Below are 18,568 nucleotides of genomic sequence, written 5' to 3' on the forward strand. Positions count from 1 at the left end.
ACTGCTTCCCTGGTGAAACTTAGAACTTTGGAGGGCTTAAGGAAAAAAAAAAAAATGAATGAGCATTTTATCAACACGAATGTCAGCGTCAGTGAAAAACAAACAGTGATCCACCCTCTGTGCTACTTTACAAGGCATTCAATCAATAAAATGAGAACGGGCCTGTGTCAGGTTTATTGGCTGGGTTCAGAACGTTCACCACTACCTGGCGGGGAAAGCTCTGGTCCGAGCGCTGCCTTTGACTCATGGCAGCTGGGATTTTTTTTACCCCGCCCCCCAGCCCTACAATGCTTCATTGTTTAACGTGGGCCTTGTGTGAAACTTTAAAAAAAAAAAAAAAAAGAAAAAAAAAAAGTCTTGTTTGTTTTGCCTGCTGGGCCCTCTTATCTTATCAGCTTTGGAGCTACAATAGGCCAGGTGTACTCACCATTTTACCATCAGGTGAGAGTAAATTGTGGCCCGGGTCCAACCCTGCTGGAGAAACCTGCTGTAGGACGGACTGGCTGGTGGTCACCATGGCGTTGTTGCCATGGTGACTGATTGTCGAAGAGGAAGTGACCTCATTGTTCCCCTGCTGGCTGTATCGGACTCCTGCAAAAACAAGGCCAAGTGCAGTGTATTAACAACCCCCATCAGCCAGACAGTCATAAATAGGGTTGCCAACTGTTTAATTGCACAAACCGAAAAACCCTTGCCCCGCCCCTTCTTGGAGGCCCTGCCCCTTCTCTGGGCCCCCCCCCACTCATTTCATCCCCCCTCCCTCCATCGCTCTCTCTCCCCCACTCTCACTCACTTTCACTGGGATGGGCTGGAGCTGAGGGGTTTGGAGTGTGGGAGGGGGGCTCCAGGCTGAGCCTGGGGCAGGGGGTTGAGATGCACAAGGGCTGTGGGGTACAGGCTCTGGGAGGGAGTTTGAGTGCAGGAAGGAGCTGAGGGAGGGTGTTGGGGTGCAGGAGGGGCGAGGAGTGCAGTCTCCAAGCAGGTGGTGCTTACCCCGGGTGACTCCCGGAAATGACCAGCATGTCAGCACCTAGGCCCAGAGACAGCCAGGTGGCTCTGCATGCTGCCCCTGCCTGCACGCACCGCCCCTGCAGCTCTCATTGGCCGCGGTTCCCAGCCAATGGGAGCTGCAGAGTTGGCACTCGGGGCGGGAGCAGCGTGCAGAGCCTCCATGGACATCCCTGCATCTAGGAGCCAGAGGGATATGCTGGTCGCTTCTGGGAACCATGCGGAGCCAGGGCAGGTAGGGAGCCTGCCTTAGCCTCTCTGCACTGCTGACCAAACTTTTAGCAACCTATTAAAATCTCCCAGATTGGTTTCAGTAGCCACCGGGCGATTGATTCCGATTCTGGGAGACTCCCAGCCAATCCGGGAGGGTTGGCAACTCTAGTCATAAAGCATTTTCATTATATACGACAGGTTAAAACGGCAGCAAACAACAAGTCAGCATGAGATGGTGACATTTCTGGGGAGAAAAAAGGACATTTTTCATGGCTTTTATTTAAAATAAATAATAACAATAATAATAAAAGACACCAGGGATAAAACTCTTCTGATACCGCGTAGTCAGAGACATCTGTACATCCGTTACCAAGGCAGCCACGATAGTTCATGATCTTGTTGCTCTGTGCCTTTGTTACTAGTCTTACATGTGTGCTTGCAAAAACACCAGGCCTCATTACTGGTGTTGTTTTCTTACAAGGAACACACGAGATGGGCTCAAGAGGGATCTCGATTCCTAACACTCCAAAAACTCATGAGATAGAGCTCTTCAGAGCCAGGGATTTGCTTTGGGACTGTTTTTAATCTTCTACGCTGATTGAGAACAGTAGAACTCCTATCCATGCACCACAAGAGATGGGAAAAATTGTATATGAACCCACAATGTTTGGGCAGGTGGAAAGTTGGGGGTAAGTTTTGGGTTTGCTTCATCTCTCTAATCACTGACAACAAAAGCAGTGAGAACAAGACATTGGGCAAGGGGCTTGAAATCTTTTGCGCCTTAGCTCTGCTCAGTTGTGTCTTCTGTATCACTTAGAATCTGGGTCTCAGAGTGGTTTTGATTTGTTTCGCACTTACTTTCTCAGACCTGGTTTGAATCAATTTAATTTGCTTTGCATTTGCTTTTAAATCTCTCGTTTTGATGGCACGGATGTAGGAATTCTGAAGTAAAGGCAGGAGTGTTTGGGCTGCTCATTCACATGCAGTTATCCATAATGCTCTTCCTTCTAGCAAAGAGTTATTTCATGACACGTTAAAGAGTCCAAGCAAATCGGTGATGCACGGAATCCAGTGCTAGGTGCTTTGCTAGCCAGAATTGGGGAATGTTTCTCCCCTGTCTTCCAGAATTCAGGTTAGGGCAAAGTTTCCAAGGTGCCCTCAGCCAGGTCTCAATAATTGCACCTGCAATTTGGTTTTCATGATTATTTACTTGTGTAAATCAGACAGTTGGATGTCTTGCCACCCACAATTTGTGCATGCAAGTGCGATTCCTATGTGCAAATGCAGCATTTTGCATGCAAGAAAGCCAGCAACCAAAACGCAGAAGGCAACTGTAAACCACGTTGGTTTAAAATATGTTGCCCTTGTTGCATTTGGATTTGCTTTTACACCACCTGTTCTTTTAGACAGGTTACCCACTACTCTGCAGTCACGCCATCTATTGCATTGGACCAGTGACAGGCAGAACGAGAGTGCTCAGAATATGCACAGCACTGTTTAAGCCTGTCTAATTGCACTTTATGCAACATGTATTCGTTGCTGGGCTGAGAGGCGTTTCAGGGCTGTAAAACCCTTGATGGAGAGCTTTTGTGCAAGAGCCACCTTTCCACAGATGTTTACAACCTCCCCCCGAAACAGTAAAAGCTAGAAAGCCAACAAGAGAGAAAGTACACAATGCGTGCTGACAGGCTGGCATGCATCCAGGAGTCAAAGGCCCCGCGTTTATTTTACTGTCAGTCAAAGTTCTGTCCCAAAATGGGTTGTAAAGACAACCTCAGCGGAGAAGGCCAAAGCTAGTCAAGGACTTGCAGGAAAGCACATGGAAAAACGATGTCACCTCTGATCTAGTCCCAGCTGCTGTTATTTAACTGCAGACTTGACAGCAGGCGTGGGGACTCACACAGGAAGAACACCAGCACTCACTTCGCAGATTCCCCTGAACCCAGTACTTATGTCACTAGAAATGTTTTTAATTTTAGTCCTGGTGCAAGATGCCAGACTGGCGCCCTGGTGACTCAAGGCCTCTGTTTAACTGCACAATGGAGACTGGCCGAGCAAGATTCACCACCTTGTTCCACCTGTGACCGCCCCTCTCCTTGTGGCTGGGCCATCTCTCAGGGCAAGAGGGCATTTCATGTCAATTCAGTTCTTGGCCTTGCTATCTTGGACCCTGATCCTGAGGTGAGATCTGTGCAGATGTACCCCAGCAATATCCAAGAGCACCACTGGCTTCAATGGGGTCTGCGTGGGTGCAAGGGTCCACCCACTGGGGAGCCAATTGCAGCGTACCCTTCACCCTGGTATCTGGGCCTCTCTGCTGAGACAACCCAATGTGCCAAAGAGAATTACTTGTGATGATGTTTCTAATGACATGGACACTCTCCCCACTGTAACAGGAAAGGAACCCCTCCCCTCAACTAGGCTACAACTGCAAACAAGGTAACGTACTCAGGAATTTGTCAGTGTTTATGACAACATTTAAAAAATGGGGGACAATCAGGGCCAAAAATTAACTTCAGTTTTCCTGGTAAATATCAGGGTTAATACTGGGGAACAGGAGGACAGAAAAAAGCATCAAATAAGAGAAAAATAAGAGTATTGAAAGTCAAAGCAGTTGAATGTATAGTTTACATATATTAACAGTATGTACACATATGTACCATGCACGCATGTGTATGTATCTCCCACCACATTGCTTTACTTTAGCAGACGGCCTTGCATTTACGCTTTGACTAACTTATTATGACCACATTACCTAATGTTACGTCCTGGATTTTCTTAGCATAATCAGTATTTTCATGTACTTAAATGGTCTAAAATTTGGGTGAAAACCAGTAAAAACCAAAAGTCTACGCTGCGATCATGACTGCAGCTTGAGTTGACATCCCTGAGCTAGCTAGCCTGGGTCCCTGAGCAGCAAAGCCACAGCAACGCATGCTTCAGCATGGCTAGCCAGCGAGTAATTCCCCAGGGTTCTGGACGGGCCATGCTTAAGCCTGTGCGGTTATGGCTTCACTGCTCCAGTACCCAAGCTAGCAACATTAAAAGTAGCTCAGGTACAAGTCAGGTCCCATGACTGCAGCATAGACATACCCACAGTTATAGCTATAGATACAGCTGCACGCTCCTGTCATGTACTGGTTTGGACTGTGAGGTGAGTGAATCTGTGTCCCATGAGATGACTATTCCCCCTCCTCCGGCCTTCAGCTCCTGATTCTCTCAGCTATCAAAAAGTGTTCCTAGCAGCCAAGTGCAGTCTGGTTCTGACTTCCCTTTCAGGCCTTTATGAATCACGTTTCCCCTCCTGACTCAGTCTTGAGACACTTATGAGTAACAGATCGTGTCAGGGAAATAAAAGAATGACAGCTCCAAAGGGAAGAGGACATCTCAGCCCATCAAAGTCTACATGCACCAACGATCCAGTCTGGAATTAGCACAATGCTTCAGTATAAATATATTTAATTTGGCTAAAAAATCCCCTGCATTGATAACCATAGGACCTGTAGTGTGTCACTGGAAGGCATCTACAGCTGATCACAAATAATTAACTGAGGAAACCCACTGGAAACAAAAGCTGCTTTTACGAGGCCACCTTGGCAAATGCAGCATAAAAGCCATTTATTATAAACAGTCAAGCGCTACATATAACAAGCAGGTTTAATACACTCTCTTGGGAGATTGAACTGACTGGTTATGATAGGTACAGGACTGGCAGCCCTGGAGCTTGATTGCCTCTGTCTATTCACAGAACAGATACAGCATGGGCAGCAGAGATGCAATTGCCTCGCCATTGTGCCTCAGCCCTGACGGAGAGGGACACCACCTCGAAAGGGTCTGAAAGGGGTTCAGTCTCCACGGCCCATTCCATCCTTAACCTCTATGCTGAGACCCCAGTAAGAATGCTAGTTAGCCCCAGCGGAGATGCAGAGTCCTGTCCAGTAAGAAACTGGAGTGAGACCACCAACTCACTCACACAGGCCACCGCAAAGCTTTGAGATGTGACGAATATTGACAACGTAGCGTCTGTCATTGCCGAGAATCCAACAGGGTTTTACAAACATCTTTGAAAGGCTCCAAGTTAAAGCTAGGTGAAATTTTTCAGCCAAACATTTTTCCCCCCCACCAATAAAATAAAATAAAATAAAATAAAATCCAGATTCAGGGCAGCTGCAATATTTTGCAAATTCATGTCAAATTCACCAAAATCGTCTCCGTTGATAATAACTTCCCCCCCCCCCCCAAATCCCAAGACATTGAAACATTTTATTTCGACATTTTCAAGATGAACCATTTTGATTTTGCAATTTGAAAAGACTTTTTGTTTGGTAATGCACTTCAATTTCATTTTAAAAATGCTTTAAAAAGCTCAAAAAAACAAACGAAACATTTTGTTTTTTGGTCGAACAAAATGTATCATTTGCTCTGTAACTTTTCTTTTTTTTTTTTTTAAAGTGTTTTGTTTCACTGAAAATTTCAACAACAACAAAAATTCATGTTTGGTTAACATTAAATATTTTGCCCTCAATTTTTCAGAATGGCCAGCCAACCAAAAAACAAACAAACAAACAAACATCAGTTATTTGTACAGCTCTACTGCAAGCCTCATTACCATCCTGTCCCCCCACTAACCTACCTACCTACCTACCTTCCTTTCTTAATGACCTTCTACACCACAAGGGCTGTGATTGAGAGCTATGGACGAATTGTAGGAGAGCTGATTGCAGCTTTGCCATGACATGTCCCAGCATCGTATGATGGCTACACAACATCGCAAATCCTGAATTTCACAGATACTGAAGTGACAAGGAGCTGTGAAAATATCAGGCTCTTCATGTGAGAAGGACCCAAGTAAATCACAACTGTCCTAAGCATTTAGGGCAACTTAGTGGCAGCCCCGTATAAATGAGAAAAATAAGATTCCCTACAGTCCACGTGGAAGGCAACTAAAATGTTCAAGTTGGAGATGCATCAGGTGGCTTATGTGGAGCTCTGCTCTAGTTGAGCTGCCTGGGGCTACAAACCTAGCCTGGAAACCTAGTGGATTTCTTTGAGAGCCTTCTGATACGCCTGCTTCTGGACAGAAACGAGCAGTACAGAGGTAGCAAAAATGAAAGAAAATGGGGTGGTTGGGGAGGACAAAGGAACTTATACAAATGTCACAAGAAATTTGAAAAAGTTTGGGCGAAGTTTCACGTTGGTCATTATTTCAGCCAAGGGGAGAAAGGCCCAAGCGTCATAATGTGGGTTAGTTCAACCACAAGTTGGTGGGCTTGATGCAGAAATCAGTGGGTAAAAGTTTAAGAACTAAATGATCATTGATGGTTCCTTCTGGCCTTAAAACCCTATCAATCAATGGTGGTGAAAGAAAAATGAATGATGGTGGATTAGAATGATCTGACATGACATTTTTCCTCCTTTAAAAATTAGCATAGAAACGTAGAGTTGGAAGTCAACTCTAGAGGTCATCTAGTTCCATCACCACCCACTGAGGAAGCACCGAACTGACACATGTGCACCCACCCACCACCGAAATGCAACCACCTCTGGAGAGAATCTGTATGATTCTTCACACACTGCCCAACAAACAAGTCCAGAATGAACATGAAAAGGCCTCTCTCAATCTTTTTCTTTAGATATTCAGCTGGTTAAACATGTTGAACAGTTAGGAATCCTCCTGTGATGACTTTGGCTCCTGGTTTTTCCCCAGCAACTCTCCCATCCCTGATAATGGAAGAATGTTCTTTGGCAGATAGACATTTGCCAGTCTGAGTGACTGTCCCAGCCACGAACAGGGTAAACATTACTCAACTAAATCACTGTCACACACATTCTTGTCCTGTATTCCTAACCTCATGCAAAGTGTGTTCCAACTGCTGTTGGGTCAGAAAATCTGACAAATTATTTAAACAAAGGGAGGGGAGATAAAACCAAGAAGGGGGAAAAGTGATATTTTTTTTAAAAAAAATCTATAAATGATAGACAGCTCCTGTTTTCTTTAGTAGGAAGCAAAAATACGATTTGGTTCCTTATGGAAAAGCCCTATCTAACTTATTATGGCACAAACCAATAATGTTTTATAGAAATGTAATAGGATTCTATTGAAATTACTCTAAAAACCGGTAGTATTTTATAGAGAATGAGTGTCTTTCTAGAGGTTTTAGCAATACTATAAAATTCTGCACTAGGGATATTATACTCTGTTAAATCCTAGACAGTTGTTTCAATCTCTATTAAATATAGTACGGTTTTTCCACAAGGACTGATTCTGTTACAAACACAAAAATCACAATATTTCCAACCCTGGGTCTCAAAAATCATGAGTTAGCCCCTTCCTGCTCCCCCCAGCCAATAATGTGATTGGCTTAAACATTATATTCTTTTAAAATGATGCATTTGGGGTTCTTTTTATTTGTCTTCTGGTTTTTGAGCCTTTAGAATTTATATTTTCAAGCTTTCTTCTGCCCCTGTGAGAGTAAGAAGTTTTGTTTTAAGTAAAAAACAAAAAAACTGAGATTTTCACATAATCACATGACTCCAGGTGTTGGGGCTTTAAGAAAAAACACCAAATATTGCAAGACATGATAAAATAATGAGAGTTGGCAACACTGCATCCACGGGTGGTAAGAAAGATGGCAGTCTTGACATTCGTGCTAAGTGGAATTTTTTAGATAGGTTCAAGGGAGAAAGAGATGGTACAGCTTGGTCAATTTCAGAGAAACAGCAGCTTTAGCTGTGTGGGAAGTATCTACATGGTGAGGAAGCGAATAATTGCTAACATTGCACTAGGGTCATGTTTACACGACGAGTTAGGATGTGATTCCCTTGCTCGTACATATACACATACTTGTGGTAGCTCGCTGAGAGCGAGCATGAGTATAAACATCAGGATAGCTGCAGGAGCACTGGCTGGGGAGCAGAAGCCTGCCTGAGCATGTAAAAATCCACCTGAAACTGGTGGGTATGTACTTGGGACAGCTCAGCCATGCCTCCGCTGCCACTACCCAGAATGGCTACACTATTTATACTCAAACTAGCTTGCTGAGAGCTAGTACGCGTATGCGATAAGGACAATCATACCCTTAGCTTTTAGGTGGGTCCTACACCACTGAAATAAAGCGTATTGTGCAGCCAGGTGGTCTAAGCAGGGGACTAACTCAGTTCTTCTCTTGGCTCTGACATTAAGCCACTCAATTATTCTGCCTTGAATTTCCCCTTCCACTCAATGGGGGTCATTACTATCAGTTATACAGCACCAATGCCAGGCAGATACTTTCACTTACGTAGGTGGATTAAATATGTAATGTCTGTAAAACAATGAAAAATGCTGGGATGATTATTAACTTATTAATTATTATTATTATTAACAGTGTCCCCTAAATATCTTGATTGGCTTTTAGCACCCAAAAGCACTCAGTAGTTTTAGAGCAGAACACACCGTTCTTAGCTATGTTCGTATAAGAAGCCTAGTAGAAGATGCCATATTTTAGGCTTTGCCCAGGCAGCCTCCATGCTCATAAGGTGCCTCCCACACCCATTCACCCGCTCACTCTTTTCTCCTCACATGCTTATTGACGGGTTTTCACAATGCCCCGCAAGAAGCGAGTTTGTAACATAGTTTGTACAAACAGGAAACACAAATCTATGCTCAGTCATCCCCACCCAAGGGTTGCCCAGTGCATCCGGATTAAATGTTTTCTGAGTGGCTATGGAGTCTGAGATCCCTTAAAGGGGCCTGATTTTCAGAGCGTGGGTGCTCAGCACGTCCTGAAAAATCAAGGCCTTTAAGTGTCTCAGATTGGGCACCCAAAAATGGAGACCTCCACAATCACTAATCCCCTTTTTGAAAAATTCTCCTTCTAGCCTGTAAACGGTTTGAAACAGGGACTGCCCACTGTCCTATACTGAGCCCATTGCAGGTGTTCAAAGGACACATGATCCATTAGAATCCTAGAAACATAAGGCTGGAAGGGACCTTAATAGGTCATCTAATCTATCCCTCATGCTCTAGTAGGATTAAGTATGCCTAGACCAGTGGTTCTCAGACTTTTGTATTGGTGACCCCTTTTACATAGCAAGCCTCTCAGTGCGAACCCCCTTATAAATTAAAAACACCTTTTTTTATATTTAACACTATTATAAATGATGGAGGTGAAGTGGGGCTTGGGGGTGGTGGCTGACAGCTCACAACCCCCCAGGTAATAATCTTGTGACCCCCTGAGGGATCACAACACCCAGTTTGAGAACCCTGGCCTAGACCATCCCCGGCGTATATTTCTCTAACCTGTCCTTGTGTTTGGTATGGTGCTGATTGCCAGTGATCTTTTGGAAATCCTGTGATCTTTGCCATCAGCTAGAAAAATCATAAGCTATCTTGCAAACACAGCAGCTGTTTTCTGCCCCAGAACATAATGCTTTCCTCTTGCAAAGGCTTGGGACAGAGAAGGCCCTCAGAGATCTTCCTAATGTAGTCAGAGTTCATGGTTTACGGAAAGGTCGGACGTCTTTTGTGAAGTTGGATCCATTGTTCCCTATCCCCCCCTTATAGTTCCACAGCTTGAAGTAGCTCCAGTGTAAAGAGATTTTATTTCTCCCCCGTCTTCCCTGCCCATCACCCCACTGCAGCCTGCGCTGATAGGAACCTGCATAAGAAGCACTGTCCATGGGCTTGTGCTTTTTGTAGCGCTACCGCCCTAATATAAAAGTCTGTTTATTGGACCTGGCTATTGTTTGGCCACCAACTTGTAGAGCCTGGGAAATGTTTTATTGGCTTTTCCATGTTTTCGAGGGCAACTAGCCCAGCATCAGCTCCAGCCCAACCATGAAAACTTCAGCTCCTGATGGCCTTTAACCACAGGGTTTTGTTAGACTAAGGCCGTGGCTTAAGAGGCAAATTCCTCCAGCACTAGGTTTGACTCAGGATAAACAGCCAATTAAATGACCTACGAGGAGGAGCCCAGCATAGGCAAGAAGCTTTCCACTGCTGAAGATTTAAGTAAAGGCGGCCATCAGTTGCTGTTTACGAGACATAGGTGGGGGCAAGGATTTGGGGATGCTGGAGTCCACACCCCGGGTCTTAGGACTGAGTTGAACCCTGAGGTGGGGAATTTTCCTGTCTCCGTTTTGCTTAGGTGATTCATTTTACTCAGCACTCATGTCACTTAGAACCCTGGAGCTTCATGGGCCTTGGGGAGTTTGGGGGTGGAACCTGGGTTTGCAATGGAAGATGGTGAGTTTCATTTGGTTTGAGATTCACTTGGCTTGAGATGGTGAGTTTCACTTGGCTTGTGAATATTCCACATGGGTCCAGCAGTGCGTTTCAGGTCCCAAGAGGAGAGCAGTTATTCTTACTGGTAAGAGGAAGAGAGCTATAATCACACGGATTACTGTCAGTGATGATCAGATGATTATTACTCTCTGGTTGATCCTGTGCTTTCCTGTCCCAGGTGAAGAAGAAATAAAAGTATCTGCCTCCAGCACAAGGGGTAAATCTTGCTTCCCTTCCCAACCTCTTGCAGGCATTGGAGACCTTGTAGGCAGCAGAGCTGGGGTGATTCTGATGTGCAATGGAGCTAGCAGGAGGGAGTCTGTATCTTATGTTCAACGTGGAGCTGTGCACTGTGGACTTTCTTCCCATCCTGGCAATCAGAGGGGCTAGGGGTTGAAGGGCAGAGCTTCTGGATCAGTACCTGTGTGGACTTGCCAGCCAAGCCAGTTCCCTACAGGGAGGCCTGCAGCAATAAGAACCCTACAACACCCTTAAGGCGGCAGTAAGGTCCCTCGCATACGGCTCACTTGCTCAGGGCCATGATTTAGCCCTACAAGCTGTAAAATTCTGCTCGTGTCTCAGAAGCAAGGAAGCCCCAGCCTGTCTCTCCTTCCTGGAGCCAGGGCCTTGAAATAGCAACAGGATAACACCCACAGAGGTAAATTCCTCAGGCATCACAGGAATCCCACTCTCTGTGGCCCACCTCAACTCCCTTTAAAGAAAGCCCAGGAGCAGAGAAAGGTAGCCCACCTCTGCTCTCCTGGCCTGAGTCCCTTTGTTACATTTCACGTACACCAGGCCCGAAGGCAGCCCTCCAGTGTGCCACGCAGAGTACATGCCACACAGTCGCCTTCTGCGTGACCTCTCAGGTACACAGGCCGCTATTTTAAATAGAATGGAGGCTCCAGCCCTCATGCGTACTGACACAGCCACAAGCACTGCCACGTACGTTAGATCTGCACCAAGAGCCTCATTCAGTCCCCACTGACGTACGTCCGCTTGCCTGGGAGTTGGATCACGAATTATGGTACTGATCTTGCAAGATACAGTGCAGCAATAGGGGAGAGGAAGCCTGAATAAATATCAGTGAGAGCTGGGCTTCTGGTCCGAATAGTGCAGAGAGTGAATAGGTACTGGCTTTATGAGAGTACCTCCTTAAATCAGTCAGACCGTGTTTTTCAGATACTGGTTAATTGCTCTTCCTTGGTTTCACTATAGGAAACCTTATCTAATATAGAACCATTTGATCAAAGCCCCCACCCAGCTGCTGGATTAATTTTGATCATTATCATCTCACTTTAAAAGGTCTGCGATCGGTCTCCCTCCAACACCCCCCCATGCCCCATCACAGTAGTTGCATGGTACCAGAATCCTCTTGCAGGTTAGTCTGTGAAGGGCTCCCTCAAGCCCAGCACTCACTCCCTCTTGTGGTCCCATCTGACCCTGAGGTTTATGGCTTTTGGGATACAGTGCTAGATTTGTTTATTTGAGCCGGGTTTCTGCTGTGTGTGTGTATCTGGGAGGGGATTTATTGGTAGTGGTGCAGAATGAATTTCTGTGGGGCTTGTGACTGGTAATAGCCAGAGATTGTTTGAAAGATTCTTTAATATGCAGCCCACTGTTATGTGGGGTGAGAAAAAAATTACTGAATAGGGATCAGAAAAATGTATCCCGCCCAAAATAGGATTTTGGAGTTGGAGGAAAGAGCACAAAAAGAGTAAGTGCAACCCCTAATTGTTTTGGGGAGCAGGAATGCTGGTTCTCTTACAATTTAGGAACCAGATGGATATTATTTGCTTGAAAATGTAGCGTACTTGATTTCTTTTTAGTCTCTTGGGCTGGGGAATTAATATATGGCCAGTTTCAGTTGTGGGTGAATTTTTTATGGACTGCTTATAACTCCCTGAAAACAAAGGCTGACAATGCAAATGCTGACACCACTAGAAGGCACATTTGTTTGAAGCTTCACCGGCTTCATAACAAAAACACCCCATGAACTACAAGCGGTGTCTGGACCCCAAACCTAACATCCTATTTTGATCGGCCCTCAGTGGACAAACTAATATGATCTGTGTTGTTTCTGTGGTGGAGCTACCTTGATCATCACAGACAAAACAGTTTACGAACATTTCAAATAGTGAAGTAGCTACCGAAACAGGACCAGCTAAATGAAAAGGATTGGTTTGCTTTTCAAATGGTTGTATCTTAGCCAGTGGCCCTGCTTTCAGTTGCATTTTGGGCTAGAGGGCAAAAGGGGAAAAAGCCTTCCTCCCTTTCAGATTTCCAGCTCAAAAGTGAATTGAGTGAAACATTATTTGCTTTTTGGGCTGCCACTCAAATTGTCTTGAAAGTGTTAATTTCGCTAAGTTATAGGGTGCATAGTTTATATCCATTATAAACCTGTTTATGGGGACAAGACCCTCCCATTCTGCTGGTGTCATAAAGTTCTAATTACCCCCAATAAAACCAGAAAGGCTCTAACAGCACACTGTACTGACCTAACAGGACAATGAACAGAACAGTAAAATATTGCAATTGCTGGGCAATGCCAGTTGTATACCTCTAGCATTAAAATCTAGAATCGGAACCAATGGAAGTAACCCTAGGCTAAAAAGAACAACCCTGTAAGATACTCGTATAAACTGAAGTGATCAGAACCAACTTTGTACTGATAGGCCTTTAGAGAACAAGTACGAACCGCGTTTTGCGTCCAGATACTGTGATCCCCACTTGTATCAAAAGGAATTCAAGGGTGTGCTACAAATATATTTTTATCGCGATGCAGCTCAGTTTGACACATTAGAAGATACAGGGACCTAGCTCCTGAGCTAGCGTAGCCGCACTGGATTTTAATGGCATATGTCTAGTTACACCACCTAATGATCTGGCCTTGACAATACTCCCTGCTGTTTGGAGACGGATGGTTTTCTCTGTAGCTTGCTTAAGCTGGCTGACTTGAACTGCAAATACACCTCCCTGGCCTAGATGACTGGCTCACCAGGCACCAAACCATGCCCACATTAGTTATGTGTACGAGATTCAAGCAGGAAGAGCTGACAAGGAATAGGTATTTGCTCACCCTTTACTTGTTCACTCAGTCCTGACCCTGGGTCCAGGAGAGGAGGTTTCAGTAAGATTGCAGTGCCAGTCTTACAGAACCTGATCCTAAGCCAGCCAATGAAAAAGACTCCCATGGATGTCAGGAAGCTTTGGAGCAGACCCACTGTTAACAGGAACTTGTCAGCTGTAGCTCACGAAAGCTTATGCTCAAATAAATCTGTTAGTCTCTAAGGTGCCACAAGTTCCCCTTATGATAGTAGTTGTGTCCAAGGCACAGCATGATATTTTCAGGGCCTCTCTCTCCCTACACTCTGGTTTAATCACTGGCTCTGTGTGATCTGATGACTCTCACTGCAAGTGGGATAAGAGATCAACTGTAGAGTTAACATTGAGCTGGATAACAGAGGCTCTGTTCTCCCGAAGAACCAATATTTGCTCCTGTTTCAGGTGGTATTTCAGGCTGTAGCACAGATGCTGGGGGGCTAATGTTTATGAGTGTTCGCTCCATGACCCTACGTTGGCTTCCATGCACTGCACCCACGCAGACTATTCTCTGTTCCTGACTGTATGAACTAGCTCTGCACAGGCCCCAGGCTGTATTTAGGACATACTGTATGTGCCTATTCTGGCTGCTTCCAGGTGCCAGCCTGAAAGGGACCCAGTGACACACAGTTGCCTCATTTGTGAGTAGACACACCCACAAAACCAACTCTTGCCTGGCTTCTTTGTATGCAAACCCTAGAGTCTGACTAGGTTATCATGTGGAAATTGACAGCAGAATGCTTTGAGCTTTATGCTGGTTAATCTCGTCAATATTCTGATTGTTTTCAGGACTCCTGAAGATAAAAATGGTATAAACCCAGCGTCTGTGGGAAGGGCACAAGATAAAACAGCCTGACCTTCAAATCAAACAGATAATGGAGAACACTGATAAATGCGCTATACGAAGGGACAAGTTCAGGAATTAGAAAAAGCCCCTTATGATAGGTTTCAGAGTAGCAGCCATGTTAGTCTGTATCCGCAAAAAGAAAAGGAGTACTTGTGTCACCTTAGAGACTAACAAATTTATCTGAGCATAAGCTTTCGTGAGCTACAGCTCACTTCATCGGATGCATTCACTTCCACTGAATGCATCCGATGAAGTGAGCTGTAGCTCACGAAAGCTTATGCTCAAATAAATTTGTTAGTCTCTAAGGTGCCACAAGTTCCCCTTATGATAGTAGTTGTGCCACTTAAATAGGCTGTAAAATATCCATCTCTGAATAATTAAAAACTAGGGTTAAGGATTAGATGAATGGATACCCCCAGAGGATTTCACATATGTATTTATTTTGATTTGTTTTTAAATAAAGGCCCTCTAGGCACTAACCATGGTACTCACACTCCCTTCATTGAAGAATACACATTCTCTCTTTTTAACCAAGATGTTAAACATAGGAACGATTTTGCCACTGCCCCATACATTCAAATCCCATTATTTCCAGTCCATAGAAGTCATTTGGAGAGGGAGGCGGGAGGAGGGGGGGATAGGAAGTGGGTGCTGCTGCAGTCAGGCATGCCATTAAGCTGTTAAGGCATTTATTTGCTCCAGACAGCCGCACACATGGTGCAAGGACAGTTCAAATCCCAGCATGGACAACCAGAGTTGAGGTCGGTGAAGGAGCTGGTAGGGGAAGCTGCCAGCCAATTGCATCTTGCTGCTTTCTTGCAGGCATTACTCCGCCCTGATTAAAAATGCTTGGGGAAGAAGTCACTAACCAGCAATCCGAGGGCTCCTTACAACCTACGGGTAGGAGTTAGCAATGAGATCTGAACTGGAGCCCTGAATCTGAGCACCCTGCACATTTCTGGAGGGGGCGGGAGGGGAAAGGTCCTGTTTGATTGGAGCCCCTGGATCTGAACCTGACCCTGGGATTATGCAGACAATGTTGGATCAACAGTGGAAAGGGACCCCTCATCAGGATCCAATTCTGAAGTGTTCCAAGACGGCAGAATCTCCTAAAATTAGGGAGTTGAGAGATTTCTGCCATTCGGGGCCAAAAAAAAATAAAAAAAATTAATAAATAAAAAAAATCACATGAAAGCAACTCAGGAGGGTTTTATACTGTTGTATCCAAGCTGGAACTCTGACCTCAATTCAGCCTCAAACCTAACCCTAATCTAGATCCACACAGGTCTGCCTCTAGCACCAGCATGTCTGGACGGTGCTGTGCCCTCCTTAAAAGCCCCCCACCCAATCAGTTACCAGCGCTAGTCAAGGGGAAAGCCTCAGAAGCATGGATCTGGATGCTTCGATAGACCCTCTTCTCACACCCCAAAGATCCCTCTATAGAAGAAAATATTTTCCTTATTACCAAAGGCCCTTTCCCCGCTCCAACCCCCTCCTCACTCTCCAAAACCAGTGTTAAAATCCTACTCCCTATGCCAGGCACCCCACCATCCCCATCCCGAGATCATATACTGGATCTCTCTGCGCTTCTAGGCTGCTCTGTTCTTGGGAGTAGGTATGAAAATATGGCAAGAATCCTGCTCTCTGAAGAAACCGGCTTGCCCTTTGCAGACAGCAGTGCCCTTCAGCATAGCCAGAAAGCTGCCAGTCACACATGCGCCCGAGATCCAAGGCCAGCCTTACTCATATCCTGTGCCAATTTCCTCCTCCTTTGAGGAATCCAATCAATATGAGCACCAGTCTCCAGCAAATTCAATCAGTTCCCACAGCCAACCCCTCCTGACCTTTCCAAAGGGGCCTTTCTCCAATTGAGTAACTAGATCAGGGAGGCAGCCATCACTCCTGGCCTGCTCAAAAGAAGCCTCAGAATAGGCTGTCACTGGGGCCTATATCCCGGGACAGCTCCTGCTGGCTGAGTCTAGTGCTAGGAAAATAAAGGCCTAAGCTTAACGGCCTTCCAGACTCAAGATAAATGAACATGGTTACAGCAATTGCAGTCCCCCTAATAGAAGAAGACAAAGGATGTCATGGAGCGACCCAATACGCAGTGGAAGGATGAGGACACATCAAAGGCAACAAAGCTTGTTCAAAGCCCCAGCTTAATTGTCAATTAAGCATGCATCAGGGGGACAATGCCATGACAACGCAGGGCTGCATGCTGGTGTATTATTGTAAAGCCAGGAGGAGAACACTGAAAACAGCTGATTTTGCTGACAATGTGCTTGTAGGGCACCTTGTAAGCAATCAGCCTATGACAGAAGGGCAAACTTCTTCCCTGCCACCCCTATTGTGGGGGACATTCCAGGGTTAGGGTCACATTTTGGTCATCATGTACTTGCTGTATGTGGAATGGATGCATGGCCGCTGGATGAGTAGCAATCCTAAAGCTTTCCTTACTGATGGCAAATAGACTCCCCCCACATAAGCCTGCTTTTATAATCACATTACCATAATACCTTCAGCACCCATTCAGAAGTGCCTTACATTTATGTTCTGAAATATATCCCACAGGCCACGCTGTGCTAAACCAGCATAAATCCAAATGGACTCCTTTTGCTTCGGTGGAGTCACCCTGGATTTACACTCGTGTAAATAAGAGTAGGCCTTGGTTGCTTGTGTGGTTGCAGAGTCTTTGGGAGGATCTCAATGTCCTAATTCGTGTGTGTTACTATTTGATGCTTGTAATGCAGCCAGAGCTCCAGGTGGGGGTGCAATGGTAAATGTAAAGTGAGAAATATATACCGTAAAATAATTATTTACCTCTCACCGTAATGCAGGCAAGAAAAAGACATGTTTCCAAGGGGGATCATGGGACTAAATTCTCCGATGTCTGAAAACCACACTGAGATCTTGGATGGACTCCACAGAAAAAAATATCCGCTTGTTCATTACCCTAGGTGCCTGCTCTGAATGAGGGCAGATCGTTAAGTGATACGTACCAAAGAGATACATCAGGGAGCTGCGTTATTGAGCATTTAACAGGGAGGGGCCCAAACAGGCCCTGTGATTCTGAGCCTGTACATAATAATGTTTCCTAGTCCAAACATCCCACCTTAGCCCCTCTGTGATATTTGCCTTCTGTCTTCCCCCAGCCCTCTCTGACTTTTTGTTCCCTTGCTGACTCTCTCAAGTCCAGCGCAAATGTGGCATTAAAACCAGTCGCTCACTCATGTTAATACTGATGCCCAAAGTGATCACCTGCTGTCTGACTGAAGCGACTGACCTGATAACAACACGTTAATTGGTAGCATTGGTTAAAGTTCCACGGGTAACCCACTTCCATGTCCGTGGACTCCTGGGAACACATCACAGGCGGCTCAGCACAGAAAGTGGACATTCCACATAGTTAACCAGCATCAATTCATGCAAGCACAAGGCCTAGGGTCCCTGCAAACAGTGATGCAGAGAACAGGCCTAGGGTCCCTGCAAACAGTGATGCAGACAACAGGAATAGAAAACAAGGCTGTGTGTTCTGGAAAGAAAATAAAGAAAAACCCATACAGTGGATGGAGGGAGGCCATGAATCCAGCTTCTCCTCTTTCCCCACCAAGCCCATGGAAGTCCCTCCAGCTGAGCAACCACTCATCTGGAGGGGTTGTGGCTGGGCTCAGGAAAAGCAGAAAATCCCACATGATGCTGCTCTGAGTAGCATGGAAGGGTGAGACCGTCCAAGACTGCCACCCTTATCACTACTACAAGCACGTGCCAAATCTTACCTTCCCCTGTCGCCAGGAGTTAATTAGCTTTGTCTGCAGGTCAGCAATGGGGCTCCAGTGGATGGGGGTGGGTGTGTGGGAAAACATGCCCCATTTGTTCATTCCCTAGCTAGAGAGACAGTTCTTATTCAAAGTGAAGTTATCCGAGTTAGATTGTAAGCTCCGTAAGGTCAGGGACCATGTCTCACTAATGGGTATAACAAGTAACCTGGACAGAAAGCATTGTTCTTTTCTCTTTGCCCCAGTGCTTAATTTGTACGGAAAGAGGTGCCAGGGCTCAAGCAATTCAATGCTGGGGCTCAAGCGATATTTTTACATTCATAACTGATGTGGCAAGCCCAGAGGTGCCAGGGCTAT

General features: G+C 45.5%; 1 protein-coding gene across 5 annotated transcripts in view; it reads right to left on the reverse strand.

The window, feature by feature from the left end:
* The window catches only part of HNF1B (HNF1 homeobox B), a 63,384-nt gene that overhangs the window by 17,365 nt on the left and 27,451 nt on the right, over positions 1-18,568 (reverse strand). For all 5 annotated transcript variants that reach the window (XM_043531241.1, XM_037880772.2, XM_037880773.2 and 2 more), the window contains one exon: positions 428-591. In XM_043531241.1, coding sequence (XP_043387176.1) covers positions 428-591 — 164 coding nt within the window. The remainder of the gene's footprint in view (positions 1-427; positions 592-18,568) is intronic.

Source organism: Chelonia mydas, chromosome 17 (genome assembly GCF_015237465.2).
Source record: "Chelonia mydas isolate rCheMyd1 chromosome 17, rCheMyd1.pri.v2, whole genome shotgun sequence".
Classification (NCBI taxonomy): Eukaryota; Metazoa; Chordata; order Testudines; family Cheloniidae; genus Chelonia; species Chelonia mydas.